The sequence below is a fragment of the Benincasa hispida genome, chromosome 12 (assembly GCF_027475165.1).
Source record: "Benincasa hispida cultivar pf3 chromosome 12, pf3_genome.v1.1, whole genome shotgun sequence".
NCBI classification, from domain to species: domain Eukaryota; kingdom Viridiplantae; phylum Streptophyta; class Magnoliopsida; order Cucurbitales; family Cucurbitaceae; genus Benincasa; species Benincasa hispida.
The window spans coordinates 36,253,278-36,262,553 of NC_143489.1; the positions used below are offsets into that span (position 1 = coordinate 36,253,278).

Genomic DNA, 9,276 nt, shown 5'->3' on the forward strand with positions numbered 1-9,276 from the left:
CTCGGAAAGGTCTACCTTATAGCGCCACTCGTGTATTCTAATCGTCATGGGAGGGGCCCCGCAAAAGCTTACAACTCTCCCATTCGATCACCCTAAGGAGGATCTCGAAAAGGTCTACCTTGTAGCGCCGCTCGTGTATCCTGATCGTCATGGGAGGGGCCCCACAAAGGCTTACAACTCTCCCATTCGATCACCCTAGGGAGGATCTCGGAAAGGTCTACCTTGTAGCGCCGCTCGTGTATCCTAATCGTCATGGGAGGGGCCCCGCAAAGGCTTACAACTCTCCCATTCTATCACCCTAGGGAGGATCTCGGAAAGGTCTACCTTGTAGTGTCGCTCGTGTATCCTAATCGTCATGAGAGGGGCCCCACAAAGGCTTACAACTCTCCCATTCGATCACCCAAGGGAGGATCTCGGAAAGGTCTACGTTGTAGCGCCACTCGTGTATCTTGATCGTCATAGAAGGGGCCCCGCAAAGGCTTACAACTCTCCCATTCGATCACCCTAGGGAGGATCTCGGAAAGTTCTACCTTGTAGCGCCGCTCGTGTATCCTGATCGTCATGGGAGGGGCCCCGCAAAGGCTTACAGCTCTCCCATTCGATCACCCTAGGGAGGATCTCGGAAAGGTCTACCTTGTAGCGTCGCTCGTGTATCCTGATCGTCATGGGAGGGATCCCGTAAAGGCTTACAGCTCTCCCATTCGATCACCCTAGGGAGGATCTCGGAAAGATCTACCTTGTAGCGTCGCTCGTGTATCCTAATCGTCATGGGAGGGGCCCCGTAAAGGCTTACAACTCTCCCATTCGATCACCCTAGGGAGGATCTTAGAAAGGTCTACCTTGTAGCACCGCTCGTGTATCCTGATTGTTATGGGAGGGGCCCCACAAAGGTTTACAACTCTCCCATTCGATCACCCTAGGGAGGATCTCGGAAAGGTCTACCTTGTAGCGCCACTCATGTATCCTGATCGTCATGGGAAAGGGCCCTGCAAAGGCATACAACTCTCCCATTCGATCACCTTAGAGAGGATCCTCGACAATTTTGCCTTGTTATGTTACTCCTTGATCAAAATTTGAAGATAAGGGAAATATGCCATTGAGTATTTGAAGACGTGGCGGATATGCCATCAAACTTTGAAGATGAGAAGAATGTGCCATCAAGATTTTGAATGGAGCCAGGTTGGCTAGAGTCGATCTCGCATACAAGGCAGAGCTAGACGAACTGGAGTTTTCCTCGCATATGAGGTGGAGCCGGATGGACTAGAGTCGTCCTCGCATATAAGGTAGAGCTAGACAAACCAAACTTGATCTCACATATGAAGTGGAACCACACCCACATTTTTGGAGAGAAAGCGAAGCTACACAAATTTTCGAAAAGAGGTGAAGTTGTACCAATATTTTGGAGAGGAAATGAAACCGCACCACGACTTTGAAGATGGAGCGAAGTCGCGTCATCAATTTGGAGATGAAACGAAGCCATGCCACGACTTGGAGATGTAGCGAAGTCGCGTCATTAGTTTGGAGATGAAACGAAGCCACGCCACGACTTTGAAGATGAAGTGAAGCCACGTCATTAGTTTGGAGATGAAGCGAAGCTGCGTCATGATTTTGTAGATCGAGTCATTGAAGATGGAGCCAAGCCATGCACACCGACCTTGAACTTGAAAATAGAGCGAAGTCATGCACACCGACCTTTACCTTGAAGATGGAAGTGGGGCCATGCATGCCAATCTTGAACTTAAAGATGGAGAGGCATCAACGAAGCCTTTGAACTTAAAGATTGAGGAGCATCGATGAAGTCTTTGAATTTAAATATGGAAAAGCATCGACAAGACCTTCGCACTTGAGTTTGAAAAAGCATCGACAAATTCTTCGCATTTGAGTTTGATGAAGCTTGAAGCTTTGGCAGTAGGCTTGACTTTGTGACTTTGAGCATGAAGATGAAGCATCGATGGAGCCTCTAAACTTGAAGATGGAAGAGTGTATAAGTTTACTTTTAAAGAGGAAACGAAGCACATTCCACGTGTGTGCCTTTTATTTACTGTGTTGGCTCTTTACGAGGGATGAACATCTTCAACCCATTGTGTTGCCCCCAATAGGAATGAACATCTTCAATCTGAAGTGTCATTCTTTGACGGGGATGATCAACATCAATCTTGTAGTATTATACTTAGGTGGTGTGGTACCTCTTCTGATGGACTAAACTTAAATTTCTTTAAGTTTCCTTCGTACCTTTAAAGAAAGGGACTGAATCATGACGTAGTTCAAGTTTTTTTTTAACTGGACTGAACTTGAAGTTTCTTTCGAGCTGCCTACATACCCTTCTTAATGATAGGGATCAAGTCATAATGTAGTTCGAAGAGATTTTTTTTTTTTTTTTATGCACGACTAAACTTAAATTTCTTTAAGTTGCCTACGTACCCTGTATAATGAAAGGGATCAAGTCATAACGTAGTTCATACAAAGGTTTTTTTTTTATGCGTAAAACTTTTTGAGAAACTTGCCATTGATTGGGCCAATCCTTAGCCCATCCTTATCGATTATCTTGTACGCGCCGTTCGTGTAGACCTCCTTGACGATGTAGGGTCCATCCCATTTAGGTGTGAACTTATTCCCTGTATGTCTCGTTGTGATAATGGGTCTCCTTACGGCGAGCACTAGATCACCTACTTGAAAGGACCAAGACTTTACATGTTTATCGAAAGCCTTAGACATTCGTGCCTGGTAACATTCCAGCGCTTGCTGAGCTTCTAACCATTTTTCATCCAATGCTTCAAATTCTTGGAGCTGCAGTTTGGCATTGTCTTTCGTAGTCAGCCCTTCTTGCACTACCATTCTCAACGATGGAATTTCTCTTTCTAATGGAAGGACAACTTCTACCCCATAAACGAAAGAGTACGGGGTGACTCCTATAGGGGTATGGTGAGTGGTGTGATAAGCCCACAACGCTTCACCAATCTTTTCCTGCCAACCTCTCTTCGACTTGGAGATAATTTTCTTCAGCAGATTGCACAATTTCTTGTTAAATGCCTCAGCCAACCCATTTGCGGCGGCGTTATATATGGATGACTTATACTGCTTGAATTTGAATTTTTCACACAACCTGTTCATCAAACTATTAGAGAATTGTCTTCTGTTATCTGTTATGATTCGATGGGAAACACCGTACCGATAAATTATATGAGTGCGGATAAAATCCACCACGTTTTCTTTCTTAGCTTCCTTTAGCGCGACAGCCTCAACCCATCTTGAAAAGTAGTCAGTGGCTGCGAGGATGTAGGAATGCCTTGCTGTCGACTTAGGTGTTATAGGGCCGACCAGAACGAGCCTTCATGCTTCGAAAGGCCACGAGGCTATGGTCAGATGTAGAGGCTCAGGCGGTTGGTGAATGAAATTCGCATGATATTGATAGGCTTCACATTTCTTCGTATAATCCATTGAGTCCTGGATCATTCCCGGTCAAAAACAACCCATTATTTTCAGCTGGAATTGTAGCTTTGGTCCTGCTTGATGTGCACCGCATACGCTCGAGTGTACCTCCTCCAGAGCCTTCGCTGACTCTTCTTTACTGAGGCACCGAAGGAAAAGTCCCTCAAGGGATCGACGGTATAAGAACTCTTTGTAGTAAATGAAATACGCAGCCCTCTTACGAACCTCGATTTTACAGCGAGAGTCATCTGGGAGCCTTCCGTGCTCAAGGTAATCTATGATAGGCTACCGCCAGTCTTCCTCGTTAGTTAGGTAGACTGATAGCGCATTCATTTCCCCATATGCAGTCCCAATCGGAGGTACAACCCATCTTCGCCAAAGCGATATATTAAGGGGCACATTATCCAGGTCCGTTAAAGTGGTGGCTAGGTTTGCCAAGGCATCTGCTTTCTTGTTCTCCGTCCTCGGGATATATTCCAATGCCACGCTTTCAAACTTCTCCATCAACTAGCAAGCGTAGGTGAAGTAGGGTTTCAAGTCGACATGTTTCACCTCGTACTGGCATAAGAGTTGATTGATTATCAACTTTGAGTCACCAAAGATTTCTATACAAGCTACTCCAATTTCTAAGGCCATTTGGAGGCCAATTATCAAAGCTTGGTATTCAGCGACGTTGTTTGAACATGACTCGGTAAGTGAGAAGCGATAAGGCAACATGTGCTTTTCTGGCGAAATGAGGACGATACCTGCCCCCGTGCCACTTTTTCGTGCCGCACCGTCAAAGAACATGACCCACGGTCCTGAGGTCTCTGTGAAGAGAACTTCGTCATCAGACAAGTCTTCACTTAACTCCCAATCTGATGGAACTGGGTGATCTGCCAGGAAATCGGCCGCCTGCGTTTTAATCGCCCTTTGTGGTACATAAACAATGTCGTACTATTGAAGCATGATTTCCCATTTGGCTAAACGTCCCGAGAAGACCAGCCTAGACAGGACGTACTTAATGGGGTCGGCCTTCGCAATTAAGTTGACTGTGAAGGCCTGCATGTAGTGCCTCAACTTATCTATGGCGAAGAAGAGTGCAAGGCATATCTTCTCTATAAGGGAATAATTGGTCTCGGCTCCATTCAGGGTTCTACTCAAGTAATAGAGAGCGCGTTCTTTTCCCTTTTGTCTTTCTTGTGCCAACAGTGCCCCTAGTGACCTCTCTAGCGCTGCGATGTATAGTATCAATGGCTTGCCTACGATTGGGGCTCCCAAGACAGGAGGGTTGATCAGATATCTCTTTATGTTATCGAAAGCATTCTGACAGGCCTCGTCCCATTCGAATTTCTCTCCTTTTCTCATCAGTCTTTGAAAGGGTTGACACCGCCCTGCCAGGTTAGAAATAAATCTTTGGATGTAGACCAGACGTCCCTGCAGACTTCTCAGCTCATGTAGATTTCTTGGTCTTGGCATCTTCTGGATGGCATCAATCTAAGATTGGTCTATCTCTATCCCTCGATGTCTCACAATGAAACCTAGAAACTTTCCTAAAGTTACGTCAAACGCGCATTTAAGGGGGTTCATCCTTAACTGGTACTTTCGCAGGCGATCGAACACGGTCCTTAGATCCTTCAAATGGTCCTATCGTCACTTGGTTTTGACCACAAGGTCATCCACATAACACTCCACATGTTTATGCAACATATCATTAAACACTTTCTGCATGGCGCGTTGATAAGTGGCGTCGGCATTCTTCAACATGAAGGGCATTACCTTGTAATAGTATATCCCTTTTGGGGTTCGAAATGCCGTGATTTCTTCGTCTTCGAGGGCCAACCGTACCTGGTTATATCCGGAAGATCCATCCATGAAGGATAGGGCCTCATGTCCTATTGTCGCATCGACAATGATTTCTGTGATGGGCAATGGGAAATCGTCTTTAGAACAGGCGGTGTTTAGGTCGCGAAAGTCTATGCAAACACGAAGTTGTCCATTCTTCTTTCTAATCGGGATAATGTTGGCTATCCAAGTCGGATATTTAACTTCACGAATGAACCCGGCCTCAATCAATTTATTGACCTCAACCTCAATCTGGGGGATAAGTTCTGGTTGAAAGTGTCGTTGAGCCTGCTTAACGGGTCGACACCCCTGTTTGATTGCGAGATGGTGGACTACTACTTTTGGATCTAGTCCCGGCATCTCTTTGTATGACCAGGAGAAAAAATCCCTGTATTCGGTGAGTAAACTCATGTATTCGTTCTTCTCCTCTTTCGAGAGAGACGTGTTGATGAAAGTTGGGCTCGACTCTTCTATAGTGCCCAGATTCACTTCTTTTAGCTCTTCCACCGTGGATTGATCACCGTCCTCTAGCCCTTGCGGAGCGTCCTCCACTTCCTCTTCGGTCATACCTTCTTCGGGTCCTTCAGTGATGGTGATGTGGTGGCATGAAGTTTCAACTTCCTCCCGTATTAGATTTTCGTTCTGAGGGTTGGTGAAAACGATGTCGCGTCTCTTTACTTTGAGCGTGCCCTCGCTTGTGTTTAGGGTAACAAAGGTCTTTCTCTTCATGCATGAGGGGAGGGTACTATGGATTTCCCCATCACTTCTTACCTCTTCTGATGGTTTCTGATTTGATAACACTTCAGCGTTTTTAAGGTCGATTCATCGGCAGATGGACGCTCGAGGTTTTGGCCCCTTCTTTCCTGTAGTTGTTTCGAGGGTGTTAGTGCAAACTCTTCCTTTCCCCTGTGTCTTGCTAGTGACATATTGATCAAGGGGACATTCAGCCCTTTCGTTCTTCAAGCGACCGAAAATGGGAGTGCGGGGTTTTCTTTCACTCTCTTTTGGAACTGTGCCTAGTCTTTTGAGGGCTGACAGTCGTACCACCACCGGCGATTGACAGATGATCTCCTCATTTTCTTCATTTGGCAGAGTTAACCTTTGAAAGACTGAGCATCGAGTATCTCTAGGAATAGTATGTGGGTTTCCTCTTTATGCTTCTGTTATACTTAATCTTTCGAAGACCAGGGCTCATACGGCAGGTGGTCTGATACGATCGAAGGTTGAGGCTCTTTTATCTTTGCCCTCCTTTTCTCCTGTATCATCAACTTCTTCTGCAGTGATATGATTGTTGTTGGCCACTTTCCCCTTCACTTTTCTGATTATGTGGACTGGCTTTAACGGCTCATATCTGAGACCCGCCCTCGACATGGGTATAGCGTGTCCCTCTTGCAAGAGCTTCTTTTGGGTTGGCAAGAGTCGGGGTTGCTCGTAAATCTTCAAACTTTTGAACTTAATGTGAGTTGTGAAATCGCCTGCCTTTGCCAACATCTTGTAAGCTTTAGGATCGAATTCGTCTTCCGTTCGCTTTTCGGGCAGCTTTAACCCCATCGCTTCTGCCTCCGGCTTGTGGACTTTCTACCTCGTTATCGGGGTAAGGGGTGTGACGAAACTCTCCTTAGAATTTCTATGTCGCCGACCTGTAACCCTTTGAGCAATCCGCGAAAGGCGACTCACCCTTGTTTCGTCTCGATAAAGGGACATAACGCAGAATCGGAGGTTTTGAGGCTTTCCCGCCTCTTACCACAAGAGTTTCTCTTACGCCAAGGGACATTCTGTCCTCTTTTGGGTTGGAGGCTCGCACCTTTACTAGCGACTTCGATCGGATCCATCCATTTTCTTCGTCGGCAAATTCCCCGCTGGCATAGCCTCACCGGAATTCTCGCTCTTTAAGTAAAACTTTGCATCTGCAAAGTGAGACTCGGCTTTAGAAAATGGATTAGAATCTGCTTCAACCTTCTTAATCCCGTCCTGGTAAAACTTGAAACACTGATGCAGTGTCGACGTAATCACACCATTCCCATGAATCCAGTGGCATCCCAATAGCAGTTTGTAGGTGGTCTTTGAGTTTATCACATGAAACGGCGAGTCAGCCTTTAGATCGCAAATGAGGAGCTCCAAGCGTATCATGCCTATCGCCCTTTGGCTGCCTTGATTGAAACCCTGAATTACTAATTTGTTGTTTGATAGTTCTTCCATGAGTATGCCCAACTGTTTCATAGTCGTCTTAGGCATTATATTGACGACGGATCCATTGTCAATGAAGATTCGACCCATTCTCTGTTCTCGAATGTATCCAGAGACGTACAAAGGTCTATTATGCAATTTGAATCCCAACAGAAGATCTTCGTCTGAGAAGCCTATGGATGTGCAACACGAGGCATAAGCATGTGCTGCGGGGATCGGTGCGCTAGAGTCGTTGGATTCTAACAGTGCTTCAATCAGGGTCGTTTTAGCCTCTCGCGGGAGTGAAAGCAGGTCGTCTATATTGGATAGTGACGAACCCTTTGGTTCTCCCGTCGACCTTAATGGGCCTGGAATAATATCTTCCTCCTCCCTGATACTGACAACACAACATACGGCAATCTCTGGTATATCCTCTGAACCCCAATTGCAGAAGTTCTTCAGGAAGAAATCTGCTAAAGTTATATGTCGTCTGGGACGAGAAACATCCTCGTCTTCCCCATTGACAGGCTTGGGCCTTTGAGCCTTTTTTCTACCCTTCCTTTTTTGTGTTTTGCTCTCTCTCTTGTAGCTTCTATGAGAGCGTAGCTCTTTTTGAGTAGAGTTCAGTCTTCCCTTCTTACGGCATGCCACAAGAATCCAACCTTCGTTATCGTTATCGTCAGCGCACTCTCCTCCGTTTTAAGGATCTGTAACTTGGACCTCCTGCTGAAACCACACTACCATAGGTTCGAAGGTCCCAAATTGGACCGAGCTTTCCCTTTCTTCATAAGATATGGTTGGTGGCACCACGCTCGAAGTTACAGTCACTACAGCGTGATTTGTTTGGACCACCTCGTCTAGATCCAGTTCTATTTTCCTTTCACGGGCCAATTTGAGGATCAATTCTTTCAGTACGAAACATTTTTCGATCGGGTGACTAATGACCCTGTGATACTTGCAATAATTGGGGTCATCTACCTTGTCGGCCTATTCCGGTCGCCTACATTCTGACAGTTGGATAAGGTGGTTCTCCAGTAATTGTTCAAGCATGTCCGCTACGTCAGAGCCAGGGAATGGATAAACCTTCGCCTGTCTTTCTTTCAAGATTGAGCGACGTCTCTCACCTTCTTGGTCTTTCTTCTCTATCTTCTTTTCTTTCCCTTTTGAGGAGAACTTCAATGGGGTTGTGTTAATGACCATTGATTCCTTCGTGACACCTTTCACAGTTTTCTCAGCGCCCTTTACAATTTTCTCGACGCCCTTCACCTTCTTCTTGTCTTTCCTCGGTTCGTGGTTTAGAAAATCCCTCATTTCTCTGTTGGCGATACTTAGCTCCATGTCGTGAGCACGGGTCGTTAATTCTTCAAAGGTACGGGGCTTAATCCCTTATAGGATATAGAGGAGTTCCCAGTGCATACCCTGCGTGCACATTTCCACAGCAGACAATTTGGTGAGTCAATCTTTGCAATCCAGACTCAGAGCTCTCCATCGATTAATGTAGTCAACGACTGGTTCCCCTTTCCGTTGTTTGGAGTTTGTCAGCTCCATCATGCTGACGGTGCATCTGGTGTTGTAGAAGCGATTCAAGAATTCTCTTTCAAGTTGCTCCCAGCTGTCAATCACCTCAAGCTCTAAGTCTGTGTACCAATCAAAAACGTTCCCTTTAAGGGTTATGATGAACTTTTTGACCAGTAGATCTCCTCTTGTTCCCGCATTTTTGCATGTTTCTATGAAGTGGGCGATGTGTTCCTTTGGGTTTCCTTTTCCGTCGAATTGTTGAAACTTTGGAGGCTGATATCCAGTAGGCATTCTTAGGTTATCGATACTCCGAGTGTATGGCTTGGAATACATGAAGGA

At 45.8% G+C, this 9,276-nt stretch overlaps 2 protein-coding genes across 2 annotated transcripts; both read right to left on the reverse strand.

Annotated features, from left to right (window-relative positions):
• Window positions 1-2,475: 2,475 nt before the first annotated feature.
• LOC150031967 (uncharacterized) lies at window positions 2,476-3,933 on the reverse strand. The gene is made up of 2 exons (XM_090308335.1): window positions 3,719-3,933; window positions 2,476-3,103 (listed from the first exon to the last, which is right to left on the reverse strand). Exons 1-2 carry the CDS (start codon window positions 3,931-3,933, stop codon window positions 2,476-2,478), a joined length of 843 nt encoding a protein of 280 aa, XP_090164461.1.
• Window positions 3,934-3,936: 3 nt separating this feature from the next.
• On the reverse strand, window positions 3,937-4,776 carry LOC150031968 (uncharacterized). The gene is made up of 2 exons (XM_090308336.1): window positions 4,411-4,776; window positions 3,937-4,323 (listed from the first exon to the last, which is right to left on the reverse strand). The coding sequence occupies exons 1-2, from the start codon at window positions 4,774-4,776 to the stop codon at window positions 3,937-3,939; spliced, it is 753 nt and encodes a 250-aa protein (XP_090164462.1).
• Window positions 4,777-9,276: the final 4,500 nt, after the last annotated feature.

Excerpts from the sequence above, each read along its gene's own strand:
- LOC150031967 (XM_090308335.1), bottom strand. The coding sequence starts at position 3,933 with ATGGAGAAGTTTGAAAGCGTGGCATTGGAATATATCCCGAGGACGGAG. Across the intron at positions 3,104-3,718 it reads ACTAACGAGGAAGACTGGCG|GTTGTGTGAAAAATTCAAAT; the intron begins GTAGCCTATCAT and ends TTTGATGAACAG.
- LOC150031968 (XM_090308336.1), bottom strand. The coding sequence starts at position 4,776 with ATGAGAAAAGGAGAGAAATTCGAATGGGACGAGGCCTGTCAGAATGCT. Across the intron at positions 4,324-4,410 it reads AGTACGTCCTGTCTAGGCTG|GCGGCCGATTTCCTGGCAGA; the intron begins GTCTTCTCGGGA and ends ATTAAAACGCAG.